The sequence below is a fragment of the Gracilinanus agilis genome, chromosome 6 (assembly GCF_016433145.1).
Source record: "Gracilinanus agilis isolate LMUSP501 chromosome 6, AgileGrace, whole genome shotgun sequence".
Taxonomy (NCBI): Eukaryota; Metazoa; Chordata; class Mammalia; order Didelphimorphia; family Didelphidae; genus Gracilinanus; species Gracilinanus agilis.
This window is the reverse complement of record NC_058135.1, coordinates 54,725,948-54,749,495: the sequence shown is the minus strand read 5'-3', so window position 1 is coordinate 54,749,495 and position 23,548 is coordinate 54,725,948. Positions and strand designations below refer to the sequence as shown.

General features: G+C 38.9%; 1 protein-coding gene across 5 annotated transcripts in view; it reads right to left on the bottom strand.

Moving 5' to 3' along the window:
- Positions 1-5,913: 5,913 nt before the first annotated feature.
- NPNT (nephronectin) overlaps positions 5,914-23,548 on the bottom strand; it is a 134,286-nt gene continuing 116,651 nt past the window's right edge. For 3 of the 5 annotated variants that reach the window (XM_044680513.1, XM_044680512.1, XM_044680515.1), the window contains 4 exons: positions 19,108-19,200; positions 18,525-18,623; positions 8,388-8,644; positions 5,914-6,517 (listed from right to left, as the gene is read on the bottom strand). In XM_044680513.1, coding sequence (XP_044536448.1) covers positions 6,422-6,517; positions 8,388-8,644; positions 18,525-18,623; positions 19,108-19,200 — 545 coding nt within the window. In that variant the 3' untranslated portion in view covers positions 5,914-6,421. The remainder of the gene's footprint in view (positions 6,518-8,387; positions 8,645-18,524; positions 18,624-19,107; positions 19,201-23,548) is intronic. The other 2 variants (XM_044680514.1, XM_044680516.1) reach the window with 1 other exon arrangement.

The window sequence follows — 23,548 nt, the reverse complement described above, 5'->3', positions numbered from 1 at the left end:
AACCCTCCCTCCTAGCTCCAGTCTTGCATCACCAACTTCCTTTTGGACATCTATAGCCAACTCAGACTCAACTTGTCCAAAATAGAACTTATCTCTCTCCCCAACCCATCTCTCTTTTTAAACTTTGGATACTGTCAAGGATATTGTAGTCTTTTTAGTCACACAGATTGGTGCTGTTTCCACTCCTTACTCATTAGTCTAGATAGTTGTACCTCTTATTCTTTCTGCCTCTACATCATCTCTTGCTATGCATCTGTCTTTTCATTGATGAGGCCACAAGTCTGGGCAGGCCCCCATCACCTCTTACTTGACTATTGCAATAGCCCTCTAGCTGGTCTCCTTATTTACACCCTCTCCTGGCTCCAAGTCATCCTCCATGTAGCTGCCAAAGAAATTTTTGTGAAGCACAAATCTTATGTCATTCTCCAACTTAATAAATTCCAACGTTTTCCTTTCACCACTAGGACCAAATATAAATTCCTCTATTTTGCACTTAAAATCCTTTACAACTTGGCTCTAAACTTTCTTTCTAGCTTTATTATGCATTATTCCCCTCATACATTCTACAGTTCAACCAAATTGGCCTTTTTAGTGTCTGTCTTCCATTTCTGTGCCTTTGCCTGGAATGCCCTTCCTTTTTATCCCTGTCTCTTAGAAACCCAGATTTTCTTTAGGGCCCAGTCTGTGGCATCTTCTACGTGAACCTTTCATGATTCCTCTAGCTGCTGTCTTCTCTACCTCCAATCCTCACCAATGATATTGTATTTATTTTGTATAATTTTGGGGCAAGAACTATTTCACTCTTGTTTTTGTAACCCCAATACTTTATCAATAAATATTTATTCATTTTATAATACAAATTCATTTTATTTTATTTTTTTATTTCAATTAGTATCAATTCCAAGACAGAAAAGTAGCAAAGGCTAGGCAATGGGGGTTATGTGACTTACCTGGGGTTACACAGTTAGGAAGTTTCTGAGGCCAGATTTGAACCCAGGTCCTTCTAACTCCTTGCCTAGTGCTTTATCCACTGTACCACCTTGCTTCCCCTCATAGTAGAAATTATAAAAAATTAGCTGCAAATGGAAGAATGTGCTGTAGTTTGGCTCTTTCTTTTTTTAGTTTGCTTTTTTTGGTCTGGAATTGGGATTTCATGAATGTAAAGAACTCAAGACGGGGGCAGCTGGGTAGCTCAGTGGATTGAGAGTCAGGCCTAGAGACAGGAGGTCCTAGGTTCAAATCCAGCCTCAGACACTTCCCAGCTGTGTGACCCTGGGCAAGTCACTTGACCCCCATTGCCCACCCTTACCACTCTTCCACCTAGGAACCAATACACAGAAGTTAAGGGTTTAAAAAAATTTAAAAAGAAAAAAAAAAGAACTCAAGAGTAAGGAAAATTTTGTCCACCCATGCAGGTCAGCAACTTGTCTGGAACTGAAAATCTGAGAGGTTGGTTAGAGGTACTAAGAGATTAAGTAATTTCTCAGGGGTGTATCACTAGTATCTATCAGAAATGAGAATAGGATCAAGGTCTCCCTAATTCTAAGGCCAGCTCTCTATTTATTATGGTCACAGGGATACATATGTATATTATTATCCATAACAGCAATGTCACAAAATGACTAAAGCATTGGCTTGGAATTAGGAAGACTTGGCTTCAAATCCCTCTTCTGATATAAGCTATATTACCCAGGCAAGATATCTAAGTTCTTTTAGCCTCCGTTTTCTTATTTGTAAAATAGTGATTATGATATGGCACCCCTCTCTTGGGCTGTTGTGAGCAAACGAGATAATATATAAAAAGTACTTTGCAAATTTAAAGCACAAAATTGATGTTACTCATCTTCAAGAGCCTCAGATAACAACCCTTTGAATTTATCTACCTAATCATTTTGGGGATTGTAGAGAAAATTCCCACCCCAACCAACCATCCAATGTAATTCCAGATGTTATTAGCCAAGAAATCCTAATGGAGAACCAGATGCTAAGTTCTTGTGTTTAAATAAATCAACCCAGACATAGGAAAGCTCTGAAATAGAATAACTTGCTACCCTATCATCAGTTATATCAAAGGTAGTCACTTTCTTGATAATAATGCACACATAAAACATATCTTTATCCTCTATCCTAACATTATAATGAATACTGCCTTCTGTGGGCAGCTAGGTGATGCCATAGAGCCATGTTGGCATACTTAAGTTACACGAGCCAGAGGGGGCTGTTCCCTTCCCTCTCTCTCTGTGCACCTGAGGATATTTCTCACATCACCTGTCCCTTTGCCCAGCAGCCCATTGGGAGTGATTCCTCCCTCCCCTCTTTGGGGTTAGGTGGGGGGCTCACATGTGGGATGAGGATTACAGTTTGGGTATTCGGTCTCTAAAAGGTTTAGCCTTCACTGCCAAAGAGCAAAGAGTGTTAGACCTGGATTCAGGAAGACTCATCTTCCTGAGTTCAAATCTGTCTTCAGATTCTTACTAGCTGTGTGACCCTGGACAAGTCACTTAACCCTGTTTACCTCAGTTTCCTTATTTGTAAAATGAACTGAAGAAGGAAATGGCAAACCACTCCAGTATTTTTGCCAAGAAAACCCCAAATCGGGTAAAGAAAAGTCAACTGAAACATCTGAACAAATGCCTTCTACAACTGTCTCTTCTAAGTTCTTACAAAAATAATAATCAAACCTGAAGAAACCATCACACAGAATTATCAAACACAAATTGACATTTACAAAGAAACGTTTTTATTTTTAGTCATTATGGAAAATCATTAACTTTTTTCATTTTAGAAAACATTAAATAATAAACCAGTAAGATGTTATACAGTACTTTTGATAACGTCTTCCATCCGTTTAGTGCAATATCTTATTGGCACCTACAAGTGGACTTTTCAATTATTTCCTCCTTCTATTTTATCCTGTGCAGTTATTTGGCCAGTAGAAAAGCAAATGGTCTGAAATGTTTTATATGTAGAAATCCAAGTTCAGATTGCCTGCCCTTAATTTATATTGACCTATGACAAGTTCTATTTCTCACCTCACGCCTTCCTTCTTGTTTCCCAATAAATGATGAAATATTCGGTGGTTTCCACTTTTTCTATGAGTGTTTGAGAAAGTGAGGAACTAGGCCATCCAGGGGACAAAAGCCCTTGATACTGAAGTATTCAGTGGTCTACCCGTTTACCCAAGAGACCAATCATCCTCTTTCTCCTGAGAGGTTTCTGCCACCCTCCTACTGAATAGAATTTCTCTGTTGTTCTCTCTCCTCTATCAGTCTAGTCCTGAATAGAGTATTTTTTAAAAGACAAAGTGAAATTCCCTCAGGCTCTATCGCCAGACATAAAAGAAGCCTATATAACAGCATTGGCAAAGATGTGGCACATGTGCAGAGCCGGCACTCAGGGAGCTGCTCCATTCCCCCTCTTCCCAGTGCAAGCCCTGCCTCTCTGTCCAGTTGCCCAAAGCAAGCACTTCTCCCCTCAGCTCTCTCCAGTAATGTGGGGGCTCATAGATAGTTTGAATTTGCCCTCTGGGCACTCGAACTTGATCTAACTTGGAAAAGGTTCACCAACATTGCTATATAATATCTAATAATGTTAGGGATACTGTTAAGTCCAAGGCTGAAATCCTGGCAGAAAGCAGTGGAAAGAGCAATGGCTTGGGAATTGAAGGACTTGGGTTCAAATCTAGCCTCTATCACTTAATTTTACATATGACCTAAGGCAAGTACCTTAAACTCTCTTGGCCTCAGTTTCCTCACTGAGAAAGTGAGGGGGTTGGACTGGCTAGCCTCCAAGGTCCTTTCCAGATTTAACATTTGTGAACTCTTTCTATTCAATCATTATTTGACCAACAGCAAGTAGGACTTCTGGATGAGATGAACTGTCCATCTGCTCTGGGGAAGAGGATATCTACATGGATCAATGGGATATATGGAAAAATCAAATTAGAAGAGCAACAGCAAAGAAGCTCTGAAAGAACTGAATAAGTTTCAGACCTAGTCAAAGTAGTGTTGTTAGACCTGGGCACAGCCATCCTTTGGGTGGAAGGTGTTTGGGGAGTTTCTTTGTTTTTTTTTTTTTTTTAAATCTATCTTGATGTGGGACTAGACATCCTAATTAGACCCAAAAAAAGCTATCCTGTTTTCAAAGCCTTTTGGAGAAAGACAGTCCTCAGCTCCACTTCCCTCAGTAAACAATTTGAATTTCCAACTATCCCAGTTGGGAAATTCCCCTTTATACTACACTCTAATCTTGTTTCCTCTTGTTTTCTTCAGTGTATGTGAACTGCAGAGGGTGGTTCATAACTGAGCTTCATATACTTGAAAATCAACATTGATTTGCCCCTAAAACTTTTCTTTTCCAAATTGATAATCCCAGTTCCTTAAATGTTCCATCCTTTCTCTCCCAACCCTCTAAGAGTGTTTGTGATTCCCTGGCAAAGCTGCAGAAACTATTTTGATTTTTTCAGTGTAAATAATAAATGTTTAAGAAGTATTGTCATCTCTAAGATGCATTTCTTTTTTATGCTTAAGTTGAAATCAGTTGGGAGTAAATATAAATCTGGATTTATTTAGTCTAAAATAGGGATAGGACCTTACAAATAAATGGCTGCCTATGTATACACTAACTCAATCCACTGCATCTCATCAATACCACTTCCCTCAACTTTCTTCATATCTTAACCAGAAACTCTGACATATAAACATAGCAAATTTTTAAAAATTGGTAAAGTGTAACAAATGCCTTAAATACTAGTCCAACAGACTCCTTTCCTTCCTTCCTGGTAAGCAAGCAGAAGTTTCAGAGACTTCTCAAGAGAGAGACATAGGACAATGGCAAATAGCTGTCTGGCACCATGTTTGCCTTTGAAATCATGGTGCCAAGCAGTGAAGGGTGTTCATATGTTCAGGACCCCATATGGCACAATGAGAAAGGCATTGGTTCTAGAATCCAAGGAGTTCAAATTTTGCCTCTACCATTTACTTGTAGCAGATTTATTGGATCATGGGCAATTGACTGAACTTCCTTGTTCATCAGTTTCGCCATCTACAAAATAGTGGTGGTGGGGACTAGATGGCCTTTGATTTCCTTTTAGAAATAGAACTGAAAGCTTTGACCTTGAGATTCTCTTTGGACCTTAGTTTCTTCATCTATAAAAAAGGGGTTTGGACTAGATGAACTTGTAGGTCCCTTCTATGAACTGAAAAATAGAAATCTGCCCATTCACAAGATGCTAGAAATTCACTTTTGTACTATGAAGCAATGATTTGCTACACTTAGTAGGAAGGAAGGAGCTAATTCTAATCAAAATTGTCTAGATCAGTGGTGTCAAGCTCAAATAGAAATGGGCCACTACACCTGTGGGCTTGATTTAGAAAAAAACACATATTAACATCATCTATGGGCTATTGTAGTTTTATTTATTTGGTTAAATATTCCCCAATGATGTTTTAATCTCTTTCAGGCTACCCCTGGGGAATGTTGCCAGCCACAATGTGACCCATCGGGGCCCATATTTGACACCTCTGATCTGGATTCATCAGAATTAAGACAATTATGTTATAAAAATATGTATTTAGCTCACACCAATGCCTTATCCTGTCAAAGTGAGATGATATTTACAGTTTCTATCAGGCCTACAGCACAGGGTCAGAGAAGAGGATAAGATTTCCCATGATGTGTCTTTCGAAGCTCAAGAGATCACAAGCTGCTTTTTATCTTACAGCTAGAGTCTGTAAATATTAGGAACACATAAATACATAATATCAATAGCACATTTACAGAAAACACAGCTCTACCAATATTAAAGGGATGCAATGCCTACTCTATATAATTGTCTCTTTTTTAGAAAAAAATGGATACAACATAAGAATAAATGTAATTTGACATTGTACATACACATCCTTCTTTCTTTTAAAAAAATGGCAGTAAGTAGACAGCCAGAGTTTGGTTCCAGGCTAGAGCTAGCTTAAATTAGGAGAATTAACCAATTCCACAGGTAGACTGTATGCCATGTGAAATGGTTATTACATTTGGTACAGCAATGGACATTTAGCAGGATTCCCTTTTCACAGGGAGTTGCCTTTCTTTAAAAAAAAAAAAAAAACTCTCCACCAAAATGTGCTCCTCTTCCTTTATTTCCAGAGGCATCTCAGAGCCATGATGAAGGATGTGTTTTGTCCCATTTACGCTGCAGCACCAGAAGAGACAATGGATGAAGGGTAACCATCATGGGGGGTTTTTATGTAAAGGAGAGTTTTACTCTTCATTGGGAATTGCACAAAGCAGGCCAACAAGAATCGGATCTCCAACTCATCTTGCTCCTGACCCAGCTCTTCTCAGCCTGATGGAAAGGGAGATAGAAGGTAGGGACAGCAGGGAGGAGTGGGGACCAAGCAGATGCTCATTGTCGGTGCTGGTGGAGCTAGGGTTCTTCAGAGCACCGGCCTCTCTTCAAGCTCACGTCATCCAATCCGATCTCCCCAGAGTGGCTGTGCCTTTTTTCACCTTTGAAGATGACCTAAGAAGAAGAAACACAGCAGCAGTCAAGACTCTTCTCCCAACTCCAACTTCCACTTTTTAGCAACCATTTTGTTTGGAAATTTCACAAAAAAATACTAAGTCGCTTCAGGCTTCACGTTTGTGCTCAACATGAACAGCTTTATAGAAGTGTTGGCATTGAGAATCGAATTGTCTATAAGAAGTTGATGAGATTGAATTACAAAGTTGCTCTATCAAAAAAATCCAACAGTGGGATCAAGCCAAGATGGAGGCTTAGTCGCAGAGAAAGTCAAAACTGCTCGGACAATCCTTCCAAAGCAATCTTTAAAAAGTGCCTCAAAATGACAGGAATTAAAAAAATCACACTGAAGTCCTGAACTCTGAAATCTTTTCCATTTTTTTAGCTATGGACAACAAGCCACTCTTTCCCAGGAATGCTAACCAATGTGAAAATATTGGGAAAGAGTCTAGAAGTTTAAAAAAAAAAGTAATAAAACAGAGAGTGAAAAATGACAGTATGTTCTTTTTGCAGAACTCTGTGTGTGTGTGTGTGTGTGTGTGTGTGCAGACATATCTTCTTTGGCAAATCATCGGTCATCAGTAAAAACCTTTGTGTAACTCTTCCTCTCTGATGAACTCCCACCACTCAACCTCACAGAAAAAAAAAATTAAAACCCTTAGTTTCTGTCTTAGAATCTATACTGAGTATTGATTCCAAGGCAGAAGAGCAGTAAAGATGAGGCAAAGAGGGTGTATCAGTAGACAGTGTTCACAGTGATGAGATCAAAGATCAAAGATCAACCATTTTTCTGTCTTAGTATCAATTCTAAGATAAGGGGAACTAGGTGGCTCAGTGGGTTGAATGCCACGCTCAGAGATAGGAGATCTTCGGGTTCAATTGTGCCCTCAGATACTTCTAAGCTGTGTGATCCTGGGCAAGTCATTTGGCACTCATTTTTACCACTCTTCTACCTTGGAAACAAAACTCTGTATTAATTCTAAGACGGAAAGTAAGGGTTTAAATTAAAAACAAAACAAAATCCCTCGATTTCATTAGATTGTACCTCTTTGAGATCAAGGAATATTTGTGCCTTAAAAAAATTCCCAGCATTTAGCACAGTGCCTGGTCCATAAGAGATGTTTAATAAAAGTCAATTGATTGATTGACTGTGACTTGGCTTATTAGCAACAATGTTGAGCACTTTACTAAGATTTATACCACTTTTGCCCTAATCTTCTTTATTTAGAGTCAACGTATAAAAGAAAAATTAAGCATTACAATTATGGCTCAAATATTTTAAAACCAATTGTTACTTAAACCAGGTCATCCATCATCCCATAATCCTCTCTTATACTTACTCCATTGTGCCCTGTATAAAACAGAAAAGAAAACCACTGATGTTGTTCACATACCTAGTTTGAGGGATGCTTTCTGACTCGCTCAGTAATCTCTGATTAAAAGAAATATTTCAGCCTTTCAAGGAATATCTATTGATCATTCATAATTCTCAAGTTTGAATATGAGGAAATGGGAGGAGGAGGAAAACGGAGTCTTTGTTGGTCAAAATTAAAAATAATCATTCTATCAGTCTCCACCCACCACCATTTTTCAAAGTCTTTTCTAGTGAGACCATCAAAGATCTTTGGTTCTCTCCCCTTTTCCCAGAGTGAGTTTTGCAGTGAATAATAGATTGAATAGAGACAATTAGTGAAGTCAACTGAACAAGAAGAACTCAAACCTTTGCAGAGTCTTAATTGGTGAAGAGACCAAGGCTTTCTCCACTCTGGCTTTTTAATGAAGAATAATTTACAATGCTTGTCACTCACTCCCAGCTCCTCTGTTGTAAAGAGAACCTCATAGGCACTGATCATTCTGCAGTCTTACTTACACTCTTGATAGCAGAACCTCGTAAGGTGATCTGTGTTTGCCTCCAGCCGTGGCCGCCATTTCTCCCCCACAGGGCTGCTCCATGAGTACCATGTTTTCTCACAAACACCTGGAGTGTGCCAGAGTGAACCCCAGATACTTTGTGCTTGAATGACAGACACAAGTCGCCTGAATTCATGAGGTGGCCAAGCGGTAGCACTAATCGAGCTGTTTTTCCACCTGGACCTTTGGGTGCTGAGACAGTCAAATACTGTCCACCTAGAATGGGAAGATCAGTAACATTGGTCATTTTATTCATGTTGGACATTTTTTCTTTTGCACATGGGTCACTCTGCTATTTAATCAGAAATCCATTGATGGCTAAAGCTGTGTCAACCATCTTAGACATTAGGAGATCCAATAAAACATTCAGGTTATGTCTTAAATTCCATTCTTTTATATTTACTGTTGACTTTCAATTAGTTGCATTAGTAGGTGAATTTTAAAATAACTTTGTTTTGGACAGGACCTATGTTTTAATTTTCTCCTGATGATATGTAATCTATTAATTCATGTCAGCCCCTTCTTAATCAGTTAGTTTTACAGAGCCTCCTTGGGCACTGAGAAGTGACTTCCTTAGGGTCACATAAACATTAAATATTGAGGCAGGACTTGAGTTTAAGTCACCCTAAAAATGGATGCTGGTTGTCTATCCAACATGCCAGGTTTCTTTCCTCCCTCCCTTCCTTCCTCCCTTTCTCTTCTTTCTCTTTTCTCTTCTCTCCTCTCTTTCCCCCCCCCTCTCCCTCTGCTCTGCTCTCCTCTCCTCTCTCCATCTCTCTCTGTCTCTCTCTGTCTCTCTCTCTTTCTGTCAACTCTTATCTTTCATCTTAGTATTTTCTTTTTTTTTTTTAGAAAACTTTTTTTTAACATTTATTAATATTCATTTTTAACATGGTTACATGATTCATGCTCCCCCTTTCCCCTTCAACCCCCCCTCCTGCACCCCCTCCACCCATGGCTGATGCGCATTTCCACTAGTTTTGTCATGTGTCCTTGATCAAGACCAATTTCCAAATTGTTGGTAGTTGCATTGGTGTGGTAGTTTCGAGTCCACACCCTCAATCATGTCCACCCCGACCCATGCGTTCAAGCAGTTGTTTTTCCTATATGTTTCCTCTCCTGCAGTCCTTTCTCTGAATGTGGGTAGCGTCTTTACCATAAATCCCTCAGAATTGTCCTGGGTCATTGTATTGCTGCTGGTACAGAGGTCCATTACATTCAATTTTACCACAGTATATCAGTCTCTGTGTATAGAGTTCTTCTGGCTCTGCTCCTTTCGCTCTGCATCTGTTCCCAGAGGTCTCTCCAGTTTGCCTGGAACTCCTCCAGTTTATTATTCCTTTTAGCACAATAGTATTCCATCACCCGCATATACCACAGTTTGTTCAGCCATTCCCCAATTGAAGGATATACCCTCCTTTTCCAATTTGTTGCCACCACAAAAAGCGCAGCTATGAATATTTTCGTACAAGTCTGTTTATCTATGATCTCTTTGGGGTACAAACCCAGCAATGGTATGGCTGGATCAAAGGGCAGGCATTCTTTTATAGCCCTTTGAGCATGATTCCAAATTGCCAGCGAGAATGGCTGGATCAGTTCACAGCTCCACCAGCAATGCATTAATGTCCCAATTTGGCCACATCCCCTCCAACATTCATTACTCTCCCCTTCTTTCATTTTAGCCAATCTGCTAGGTGTGAGGTGATACCTCAGAGTTGTTTTGATTTGCATTTCTCTAATTATTAGTATTTTCTAAAGCAGAAGAGAGGTAAGGGCTAGGCAACTGAATTTTAGTGACTTGCCCAAGGTCTCACAGCTAGAAAGTATCTGAAGCCACATTTGAACCCAGGTCCTGCCAACTCCAAGCCTGGCACTCTATCAATTGTACTACCTAGCTGCACCTGCCATAATGTCTTTAGAACAAGAACTAGTGATTTAAAAGTAATTTCTTTTTTTCTTAGGAAAAGAATCAGAAACACACTCAGACATGCTTGTCCACTTACACTGAGTTATTTGTCACCCCAGTCTCCTATCCCAATTTTCTTCTTGACCTTAAGATTATTGCTAGTTTAACCTTAACTGCCAGTACTGCAGGAGCTCAGGGGTAGAGATCGGTCAGAAAAGCACTTCACTATGAATAAATCTCTTGGTAATTGACAAAATTGGTGATAATTTCTCTTTATCTGCTGAATCCATACTTAAAAGCTCAGATCAAGTATTAGAGCCTGTCTGATTCTTAGCTTAGCAAAAATATCTGACACAGGGGGCAGCTGGGTAGCTCAGTGGATTGAGAGCCAGGCCTAGAGACGGGAAGTGCTAGGTTCAAATCCGGCCTCAGACACTTCCCAGCTGTGTGACCCTGGGCAAGTCACTTGACCCCCATTGCCTACCCTTACCACTCTTCCACCTATGAGTCAATACACAGAAGTTAAGGGTTTAAAATTTAAAAAAAAAATATCTGACACAAAGTAGGTACTTACTAAATGCTTGTTGGATTGACTTTTGGTACTCCCCAAGCAATAAACCTTCTCCTCCTTGGGCCTTCCATAGCACTTTGCACCTCTCAATGCCCTCATCATATATCATTTTGTAATGTGGTCCTCTATAAACTCTGAGAAGGTGAGAATTAACTCCTATTTTGGCTTTGTATCTCTCTCAACACATAGCGCAGTATGTTGCACGTATTAGGCACTTACTGTCCACTGCACTGAATTCTGGATTGTTTCCATAAATTTTCCCCAACCAATATGCCGAAGGCTTCCACTTAAACATATTTTTGTTTGATAGTTCAATGGCTCTTGATGATTGGTCAGTCATCCCTTACTCACACTTAAATGACCGACCCACCTTCCTCTCTAGTCACACATATCTTAGATGATGTCCGTTAGACCACTTTCCGTCATCATGATCATTAATATGCTACATCCACCAAACACCTCTGCATTGGTCTTTGGGTCACCTTCAATTTTTATTCTTCTCAAAGCAGGGAATTCTAGGATCATCGCTTGATAGACAGAATCTTAGCGGTCATTTAGTCCAACTTTTCATTTTATATATCAGGGTAATTGGGAAAGAAAAGGAATATGTATTAAGTGCCTACTATGTGCCAGGTAAAGCACCACTAGGTGCTTTAAAATATTACTATATTTAATCCTTACAACAACAGTGAGAAGTATTATCTATTATCTCCTTTTTATAGTTAAGGTCAATAGAAGTTAAATGACTTGCCCAGAGTCACCCAGCTAGGAAATGTTTGAAGATGAATTTGAACTTGGCTCTTCTTGACTTTAGGGCTGGTTCTCTATTCATTGCACATTTAGCTGCCATGTCTTAAGTGATACCTGTATGCCACTTCCTAGAATCATCATTAATATCTTGCTACCCATCAAGCAACCCTGCCTTGGTCTTTGAGTCACCTGCAATTGATCCTTCTGAAGATATGGTATTCTAAAATCATAGCATGATGGGTAACATCTAGTCCAGTCCTCTCATTTTTTAGATGAAGAAATTAAGGTCACATAAGATTATGTCACATGCTCAAAGTCACATAGATATCTAAGCAGCAGAGCTGGGATTTGAACTCAGGTCCTCTGACTCCAAATCCAGCAAATTCCTCTGTGCTGGGTATTTAGACAATATCACTAGAAAAACTTTCATGTTAAATATACTGATCCTGACATTAGAAAACCAGAGGGCTAAGTGCTATCCAAATGCCAATGTTTTTTTTTTAATTAAAAATCCTGAATTGAGATAGCATTGATTTCTTTCCCAAATAAGTCTTATTTTTCTCTAATTCGAGTGACTTCATTAATTGTCACTCTGCCTTCTATTATTCACTGCAAGGCACCTTGGGAAAACTGTTGAACAACTTCTCTTTGATTATCTCTAATGACATTATATTACACTTACAGCATTTATCCCATTCTAAATTATATTACGTCTCATTATCTCATCATTCCAACTAAATTGTAAGCCGCATGCAGGCAGGAGCCATGGCAGACGTATCTCCCCTTCTGTCTAACATGCTGGATTGCCAATCGTTCCCAGCATACATCGTTCCTCTTCTCCCTTTCTTCATTCGTGCCCTATATTTTGGAGTTTCTCCTAGAGACCAGGATTCAAATGCACATAAATGCATTTAATATCTGATGAACTGATACTCAATTAGGAAAACAGATCCAGAGCAGGAGGCTCTCAAAAGCCATCTAATACAACCCCCTCATTTTACAGAAAAGGAATTTAAAGACAAAGGAGTATAAGTAACTCACCCAAAGTCTCAGAGCTAGTAAGAATCAGAGGTGGGATTTGAACTCAAATCCTCTGACTCCAGAGCCAGTGGTCATTCTGCTACATCACTTGTTTCCTCTCTTATTCTTTCTAGAGAGATGCTTGCCTTGACACTAAGCCCAGTACCCTATTTAACAAACCCTATTTAATAAATTTAAAATATTTAATAATAAAAACTAAAGTTAATAAATTAATAAAAAATAAATCAGAAGGCTTTGAAGTTAGTGGTCATGACACCTAAATGATTTTAATCCACTTATGCTTTTGTCATGAATTCAAATTCTAACTACTCTGCCCATTTGATCCATGGTCAAGAAATGGATCAGAAGGCACTGAGTGCACTGGTAAAAGGAATACCCACGTGAATGAGGTCATGGATGCATAGAAGCATCAGTATTATTACTATTATTACTGAAAATAATAAGGGGATAGCTAGATGGCTATAGATTTAAAAACTAATATTTATAAATTTAATATTTATAAAGTTTATTATTAAAAGTAAAAGGAGCTCACCTAAGCTACTCACATGGAAAAGAGGCAGGGCGAGGAGAAAGGAAACTAATATACAAACCCCGTAACAATGCACGCACATGAAACAGAAAGGGAGTTGTGGGAAACATAGTCTAAGGGTTCAAGATTCTAATGACTACATGGTTCAGTGAAAAGATACCCAGACCTGGAGATGGGAAGCCCTGAGTTCAAATCTGGCCTTCAACATATCCTAGCTGTGTGATCCTGGGCAAGTCACTTAACTCCCATTCCAATGTCTAACCGTTACTGCTCTTTTCCCTTGGAACCAATATAAAATATTTATTCTAAGATGAAAAGTAAGGATTTTTTTAATTAAAAAAAAATAAAGACTAGCATTTATCTAGCACTTAAAGTTTGCAAAGTGTTGATAATTATTACCTCACTGGATTCTCACAGTAACCCAGGGAGATATATGCTATTATTATCCCCATTTTATGGATGAGGAAATTGAGGCAGAGATAAAGTGACTTGTCCAGGATCATACAGCTAGTAAACATCTGAGATAGGAATTGAACTCAGGTCTTCCTGACTCCAGACTCGGTATTCTATCATTGCACACCTTGATACTAGCTGTATCAAGAACTAGATAGATGATTCAGAGCGTCCTCTTCCTATACCAAGGGCATGGATATATAGGACCAGGAGAGGAAAATTAGACTAGCCTCACGGTAAGTGCTACATTCTTGTTGTCTGAACATTTACAGTCATGTCTGACTCTTTGTGACCCGATTTGGAGTTTTCTCGGCAAAGATACTGGAATGGTTTCCCATTTCCTTCTCTGGCTCATTTTACAGATGAGGAAACTAAGGCAAAAAGGATTTAATGGCTTGTCCAGGGTCACACAACTATTAAGTAAGTGTCTGAGACTGGACTTGAACTCAGGAAGATGAGTCTTCCTGACCTCCAGGGTGCAACCTAGCAACTCCATTAAGTAGAGAGCCAGAGAAGAAAGACCTTCAGTCTGTTGATTGATTTTCTACAAAGACATGGACCAACATCTTCCAGGGCAAAGGCTGGTTGGCTTGGAACCAATGGAATCAATGGCACCAACACCAATGGACTAAGTACCAACATCCGTGAAACCATGGATCCATTCAAAGAGGGAGCTCCTGCCTGCACCCATCAATCTCCCTTCTACTTATTATGCCAAAAAAAACCCATAACAAAATGATGATAACAATTATGAATAATGTTAGTTAATTATAATAGAAACAACCAAATTACAATGAGCATCAAAGTTGTAATAAAAATCCCCTAATCTTAAGATTTTATACGAAAGCAGAAAAATCTTTCCATGTGTCAACTTTTGAATAGTGACAGGTATTCAGGCTCTGGCTGCGGTGTGAGATTATTGTGGGTAGATGATGTTCAATTAAAAAAAGACAATAACTAGGATTATCTTAATCCTCTCTGGAAATGGATACTAATACTATCAATCTGCTGGGTGGAGAACTCAAACAAGAGGGTCTTACAGGGGAAGTCAAACTAATAGCAATTTCAAATGATCTTTTTTTTGCAAAGGCTGCCAGAACTTTGGAGTCTCACTATGATAAATGAGGCTACGACTTATCTCACTTTGTCTTGAAGGTATCTGAACCATGCTGAGGAAAAAATTCCTTCATTTTGAATAAAAAGAGTTTTCTTTTCTCTTTTTCAAAAGCAGGAATGAGAGCCTAAGGGGAAAACCTGATCCCCCTTTTTTCCACACCCTGCAAAGCAGGTTAAGAAAATACACGAGAACTCATTGTCCCTGGTAGGACCTGTTGGCTTAAAAAAGGTTTTGGAAAAACACTTTTCAAGGCTATTAATGACGGTTCTATAAAAAAGAAGATGCTGCATCATATGATAAGGGAATACTCAGAGAAATTTGAATCAACCTCTTTACAGAACTAATTAGAGTTAACTTCTTGACAGAAAGCTGAACTGCTTTGTAGACTGAGAGTTTTCCTGTGAGTAAGGAAGTTGTTCTTGTTTTTCAGTCATTTCAGTCGTGTCTGGCACTTTGGGATCCCATTTGGGGTTTTTTTTTGGCACAGATACTGGAGTGGTTTGTCGTTTCGCCCTCATTTTACAGATGAGGAAACTGAGGCAAACTTGCCCGGGATCACACAGTTACTAAGTGGCCAGAATTGAACTTAGAAAGATGATTCTTCTTGGCTCCAGGCCCAGAACTCTAACCATTGTACCTCTCAGGAAGTTGTTGGCTATTTGGTTGGTTTTTGGTTGTATCTGACTGTTCATGATGCCATTTGGGGTTTTCTTTTTTCTTTTTTTTTTTAAACCCTTACCTTCCGTCTTGGAGTCAAGGCAGAAGAGTGGGAAGGGTAGGTAATGGGGGTCAAGTGACTTGCCCAGGGTCACACAGCTGGGAAGTGTCTGAGGCCAGATTTGAACCTAGAACCTCCCATCTCTAGGCCTGGGTCTCAATCCACTGAGCTACCCAGCTGCCCCCACATTTGGGGTTTTCTTGGTAGAGCTACTAGAATGATTTGGCATTTCCTTCTCCAACTCATTTTACAGATCAGGAAACTGAGGCAAACAGGGTTAAATGATCTGCCTCAGGTCACATACCTAGTAAATATCAGAGGCTAGATTTGAACTCAGGAAGTTAAGTCTGATTCCAGGCCCAACACTCTATTCACTGTGCTACTCAGGAAGATCTGGTTCAAATCCTATTTCTAAATTTCTTTAAATTCTCTAAAATAAAAAAAAAATCTCTAAAATTTTTTCTAAAACATATTTACCAGAGCACCACAGGCAAGTCACTTAATCTCTGTTCATTTCAATTTCTTTAACTGTAAAATGAATAGGAATAATAGCACCTCTCTCCCAGAGTTGTCATGAGCTTCAAATGAGATCACAGAAAGTGCTTGGAGCTATATAAATGTTTATTCCTTTCCCTTCCCTACCTCCCAGGGTTGTAGTGAAAATCAAATGAAATAATGTTTGTAAAGCATTTAGCACAGGGTCTGGCATAGAGTAGACACCATAAAAATGCTATCATTGTTGTCATCATCTTTGTCATCATCATCATCATCACATCATCACCAAAGGCTTCTAGTCCATTCCTTTCATTTTATAGATGGGAAACTGAGATACGAAGAGGTAGCGACTTGTCCTTAGACCCAGAGATATTAATTGCAAAGTCAGGATTCAAACCCAGCCCTTTGACTCTAAATCCATTCCTCTCTAATAATGGTCCATGTTGCCCTCAGTCTATTAGACAGAGATGAGCTCAGATCACTTTCTGGTCAATAACTCTAGCATAAGGGGGCAGCTGGGTAGCTCAGTGGATTGAGAGCCAGGCCTAGAGACGGGAGGTCCTAGGTTCAAATCCGGCCTCAGACACTTCCCAGCTGTGTGACCCTGGGCAAGTCACTTGACCCCCATTGCCTACTCTTACCAATCTTCCACCTATAAATCAATACACAAAAGTTAAGGGTTTAAAATTAAAAAAAAAATAACTCTAGCATAAGGAATGATCTCGAATGCAGTTAGAAGTGTAAGTATTGAGAATAGATCAGGTGAGTATCTGAATAGGGAAAGAAGTGAGACAGGCTGGGCTCTGGCAGGGAAGTAGTCAAGAGGGCTTGGGGAAAAGTTGTGGGGAGACAGACTACCTTTTGCCTCCTCAGAAGATCAGAGAGATTTGGGCAATATGCGGAAGCAAGACGGGATTACCTAGTTATGAGACTCCAGTCAAGATTTGAGACAAATCCCCTGGATATCAATCTAGGGCAAGGTTTTTTAAAAGTTGGGGTGCCTCTCACGGTCTCTCAATAGACTCCTCACAGTCACTGAATGGATCAAATGAGATAATATCTGTAAAACACTTAGCAACCTAAAAGCACTATATAAAAGCTAGCTCATTATTATAATTTTTATCATATTGATCATTGTAGCTCTTTATAAATTAATTTCCTTTGTAATTCTATGGACTATATTTTATGTGTTTGGAATTATCCAAAAGACTTCACTAGACGGTCAATGGGATCCATGATCCACTGACCTTAAGGTATTTTTTCTGTCCATGTATTCCACCATGCTGTTTCTCTTCCCTTGCCTAATTTCATGAACTATATTTCAAGGTTTATCACACCCTCTCCAACCTCTCATCAACATCCACTCCGCTCTCCTGCCAGGTAAAGCCAGCAAACAAGAGAACCCCAATCTTCTGTTCTCAAGTCTTTGGCATTTAGAAATGTTCAATTATAATAAAAATGAAAAACAAAAGTCCAGAAGCAATACCTTCCACAAATCAGTCTTTTGAAAAGTTGTGAATCTGTTGAATTTGCTCAAAGCAAGTCATCGTTTATATACAGTATCAGATCCATCTGTAAATTAAAGAATACGAGAGAGAGAGAGAGAGAGAGAGAGAGAGAGAGAGAGAGAACGAACGAGAACTCCACTCCCTAATTTATTCTGTTGGCTGAAGGTTTTATACGTCAGAATTTCCTCCAGCAGGTTACACCTGTTATATCTCGAAATGTTATTTAGAAGTGTTATAATCATCATCACCCTCATTTCCCAACTAGTACTATCTATGACACTGACCACTGCCAGAAAGGGAAGGGATGAAGATGGGCTACATGAAATCCTACTCAATACTTAGATTTTAGATGAGGGAAAAAAAACCTGGCAATCTTAGAAGCCCTCCAGAGGGCCATTTCTAAAACAATTTACATAGAGAAAAACGTTTGCCCTAGATCTGGGGTACATTATGGTAGATGCTTATAAAATCAAATCTCTCAGACTATGCTAGATAAGAAACTTTTAGAATCTATCATGAGTAGCTTTGGAGGATTTTCTGTTCTCAAGCCCTGGTCTCCTCATTCAGTCAGAAGTGACCGAGCTGTCCCTATCCTCTGGCTAGCTGTGTGACTTTGGACAGATTTCTGAGCCCCAGTTACTTCATGGGAAATGAAGAACCAGTGCCCTTTGCCCAACCTAGATCTCCAAAGTGCTTACTGGAAGGATCAGCTGAGATGATCTAATGTGAAATGCTTTGAAAAGTGTCATCTAAAAGTCAGGGAACATGTACAGTGGGAGGCTTCCATCATGCTTCTGTCATGCTCTGCTTGTGTGGCCTCAGGCAAGTCACTTCATCTCTAGGGAACTTGGTTTTCTCATCTGTACAATGACAGGTTTGGACTAAATAGCTTCAGAGATTCCATATGGCCCCCAAATCTCCTATTATTGTAATTGCTTCATGTGTCTTCAATGTCCTAATAGGCAGACGGAGTCTTATACCCAAGATATTGCCACTAAATGCTTTTACCTGTTGGATCTCTGGTTGGTTCCCAGTGTAAGTCATCATCTTTTTCTCTGATCCATCCACAAAGACCATGGTCAAAATTACAGCTGTGTATCAGAACACCTAAAGGAAAGAATCAAAACACCTCAGTGGATTACAAAAATCAGATTGGCATCTGAAGAAAAGTAGAGATGATTGAATCTTCCCCCAAATTCAAATTCCCTTCCATGTTCCATTTCCTCCTCTCTAATGTCTCACAACCTTGACTCAACCATCTCTCTGAGATCAAATTGGAAACTGCATGAAAGCTCTCCCGACAGAAATGCCAACTGAGTCTATCTGTAAGAAGAGACTACAGAAAGTGGTGCCAAGTTCTGACAGCACAACTTAAATGTTGTTTGATTCCATTAAAAATCACAGCGAATAGCATGAATCAATAGTTTTGGCTCAAGTGCCTTAACTTCAGAGGAAACAAAGTTAGTGTGAAAAAGTCGGAATGCATAGCATTCCCAGGAGTCACCAAGTTAAGATTTGAAATAATCAACATGGAAGGGGGAGAAAAAGAATCAAAGTTCATTAACATGTAAATAGAGATGCTGGAATCTACCTGGATCATCTTTGGCTTCATCATCTGCGCTGATCCCTCTTTCAATTTCAAATATTTCAAACAGGTCATTGTTCACTCCTGGCTGGCGAGGAACTGCAAGAGAAAGTCATTTTTATTTTCCTAAATGAAGGTAGTAGATAAGGAAGTGGGTCACTAAGTATCGTTATCTTTAATGAGGGACAGAGAAAGAATGCTGTAGGCATTTTACTCCTCTAGGAGAACCCAATATACTTGATTACATTTCCCATGGAGCTTCATAAACTTTGCTCTTCAATGATGTATGAGCACAGTAAAAATTGATTTTCAAAGTTTCTAAACTTCTATGGAAAAAAATTACTGAAAAGTCTTCACCTGAACAGCATTTTCTTAACAAATGTTTTGGCCTTGAACTCGCTAATTTCTAATCAAATGTGTCACACAAAAAGACCTATCTGTGTAAGAAGTGCATTATCAGGGCACCGGAATTAAATCTGTGTTAAGCAGAAATGATTGCAATTGTAATAAATGTCAAAATGTTACAGTCTACACTGTTTACAGTAAAAATCCTTTTCAGTTAAAGCTAATTATAAAGGACAAGAAGGGATTTTCTTTCTTGATATGAGTTAAAAATTATGGCTATCTGACCCAAAATCTGTCCAAGATCATTCTAAGAGATACAGGGACGCCACTTTTCAAAAGGAAATGAACTTGGAGGTAAGAATGTACAAGTTGGTTTCAGGGTACACTCCCCAGGGACCAAGGTAGTAAGAGAGAGAGTGTGCTCCAGTTTAGGAAGGTTGGGAGGAAGAAGGGAGAGGGATGTGTTTTTGTTTTTGTTCTTGACACATCTTCTTAGTAAATAGTCTTTGGTAAAAGTTATATTTTTAAAAAGAATTCTTTCCTTTAATTTAACTATGGCTACGAAACACAGACCTAAAGAACCAGGAAGCTGGAAGTTAGATTTTCCCAGCTTGTTCATTTCCATATTTCTTTTCCTAAGTTCTCACTGCTTTTCCCAGACACCTGGGAACTATCTGATTTAGCATGTGATAACGCACAGCTATGTACTGAAATACTCTGAAGGGAAATGTTCTTTAGAAATCAGAAACTTGAAACCATAAAGACGCTTGACATTCCATGAGCTTTGTATTCTAGGGGCAGCAGAGACAGAATGTATATTCTAGGCAGTAGGAACAGTATGTATATAAATTTACCACAAATACTCTTGAATTGGTACTGAACTGTTATAGATGGAATTAAATCCTTTAAAGCCTTTGTTAGAGGGCAATTTCTTTTTTTAATTTTTAATTTCTTTTAATTTCTTTAGAATATTTTCCATGGTTCCATGATTCATGATTTTTCCACCCCTCTTCCCTCCCCACTCCCTGTGCTGAAAAGCAGTTCCACTGGGTTTTACATGTATCATCATTCAAAACCTATTTCCATGTTATTCATATTTGCAATACAGTGATCTTTTAATACCAAAACCCTAATCATATCCCCATTGACCCATGTGATCAAGCAGTTGTTTTTCTTCTGTGTTTCTACTCTCCCACAGTTCTTTCTCTGGATGTGGATAGTGTTCTTTCTCATAAGTTCTTTCAGAATTGTACTGGATCATTGCATTGCTGCTAGCAGAAAAGTCTGTTACTTTCAATTGTGCTATAGTGTATCTGTCTCTTTATACAATGGTTCTGCTCCTTTCACTCTGTATCAATTCCTGGAGGTTATTCCAGTTCATGTGGAATTCCTCCAATTCATTATTCTTTTCAGTACAATAGTATTCCATCAGCAACAGATACCACAATTTGTCCAGTCATTCCCCAATCGATAGACACCCCCTCATTTTCTGATTTTTTTGCCACGCCAAAGAGCGCGGCTATAAATATTTTTGTACAAGTTTTTTTTTCCTTATTATCTCTTTGGGGGTACAAACCCAGCAGTGGTATGGCTGGATCAAAGGGCAAAGCCATTAGAGGGCAATTTCACAGACACAAATGTCTTCAGGATGCCTTATTGCCTCTTTCCATACAGCATGATCATGCTAAATTTAGGTCTCAAAATACAACTTTTAAAGTTGCATTTTATCCAAACTTCTATTGATCTGAGGCATAGACTAATAATCTCTCTCTTTTTGAGAAGGAAGCCTCTATCTACATCTCTTTACCAGTAGCCCCATTCTTGGAAACTATGAAACAAAGGCATGTCTGTGGAAAAGAAGTATTTAAGACATAATTTTTTCCTTTCTAAGGCTAATTCAATTTCCTTGGACTCTCCAGTATGTATTTTTCCATGACACAAAAGAACAATTTTTTACGTGTTTGTATAATGGGGAGCTGGCCAGTGGGGGAACACTCATGTGCCTGTCCCATGTGCACTCTGGACAACAAAATTCCCCCATGGGTGATTTTCTACAATCTGAAAATGGAAATGTGTGATAACACATGCAGGGACCATCCCATAGTCAGAGCATGATATGAAGGGCCTGCATGGTGAAGAATACCTTTTAATTGTCTGCTGATGCCAATTAAATCCATCACCATTTCCCAGTATTCTTTTAACCCTTGAAGGCCCTTCCACCTTTGTGACTCTATCCTCTAACTGGTTAGTTACTTCTGGAACCTCCATCTTAAGACGAGTCCAAGCTAACCGTGTACCCTCCATCATCCCTTAGTGTTTCAGTTTCTGACTTCTGGAATTCTTTTTTCCATCACACCCCTATGTGGCTACAACCTCCCCACCCAACCCCCCATCAGCTTCCCTTTTTACTAGTTATTTCCCTTTGTTAGAATGTAAGTTCCTTGAGGGCAGGAACTGTCTTTCTTTTTGCTTGTATATTTATTCCCCAAATTTAGCACCCTCTCTGGTATATAGTATTTGCTTAAAAAATGCTTGTTGACTCAATTCTTTTTTTTTTAAACCCTTGTACTTCGGTGTATTGTCTCATAGGTGGAAGATTGGTAAGGGTGGGCAATGGGGGTCAAGTGACTTGCCCAGGGTCACACAGCTGGGAAGTGGCTGAGGCCGGATTTGAACCTAGGACCTCCTGTCTCTAGGCCTGACTCTCACTCCACTGAGCTACCCAGCTGTCCTTGTTGACTCAATTCTAAAGGTTCCAATGAAGGAAGTAAAGAATTCTCTTTCAAGTGAATTTTTCTTTCTTCCAGTTCTGAAGAGTTTATTCTTTCTTGATTCCAATTCTGCCTCTCTCAATTAGAGACAGAACTTTCTCTGCCCATGTACATAAACATTTGCTCTGCAATGATAGCCTTAGAGAGTTGCCACTGGCACTGAGAATTAAGTGACTAAAGTGCCATAAGATTATGCATCAGTCAAGTCTTTAGAATGCTCAGGCCAATTTTCCATCTATTATACAATGCAGCTTCTCAAGGAACTTAATTTAAAACAAATACAAATGTTGTCTCTCATGCTTTCAAATATAAAGTTTTATCATAATCAAACAAAATCACCAATATAATGGGGTTTAAGGATGATTAAACCCCGAAGTAGAAGACCTAGAATTCACAAACATGTAAGAGTTTTGATAAATGTGACCAAGGACAACAGGTTCACCACTAAATTAAATTCCTCTTTCTTTTCATTATTTGATTGGATTCTTGAACAATTTCCATGAAAAATTCTTGTATTATTTTCTCAATCTAGTTAACAAAATTATGAAAAGTCTCAAAATCAACTCTGCTAGGCTAACATCAAAGTCAAAATTTTCATGTGAAACACTGGTAGATTCAAAATATGATCTACATTTATTCCCCGTCACTCAGTGTCATTGTAAACTTGAGTTAATGAAGAGGATGGAAGCAGGAATGTAACCTCTCCTGTTGTGTGACCTGGCCAAATTACTTGACTGCTCTTTCATTGTCCCAAATACATTCAAGATGACTACAAAGGCTTCACAATTATGTAGGAAAATAAGAGTCTGACAGCAAAAAAATTGTCCCTATAGTTTTTATGCATACATTAAATAAAATTCGGACGACTGAGAGAATTTATAACTAAGTGCTACATAATTATATTTCACCATGTGAGAGCAACTAATAAGAACAGTCTATTAACTAGGATAATGAGGATAGCCATTATCTATTGGGTCACCATGGCCAAATATAAGCTAATGTACATTTCGGGAAGAAGAATTAGCAAACTCATTAATTTGTCTTTTTATTGTGAAGAATCAACATCTACTTAAAACTTCATATTGTTTGCTGGTGCCAGAACCTTAATATCTCTTGTGAAATGCCTAACAATATACTTTCACTCAGAACATTATTCATATTTTCAAATATTGTTCTCATGATGATTTTATAGAAGTAGAAAACTTAGTCATTTGTTATCGATTCTTTTTGGTTGCCTTGCTATGTGTGTGGTAATCATAAGATCTATTTTTCCCAAGTCTTTTGAATATTTCCCTCTCTTTCACATAGCTTGAGAATTATGTGCAAATATC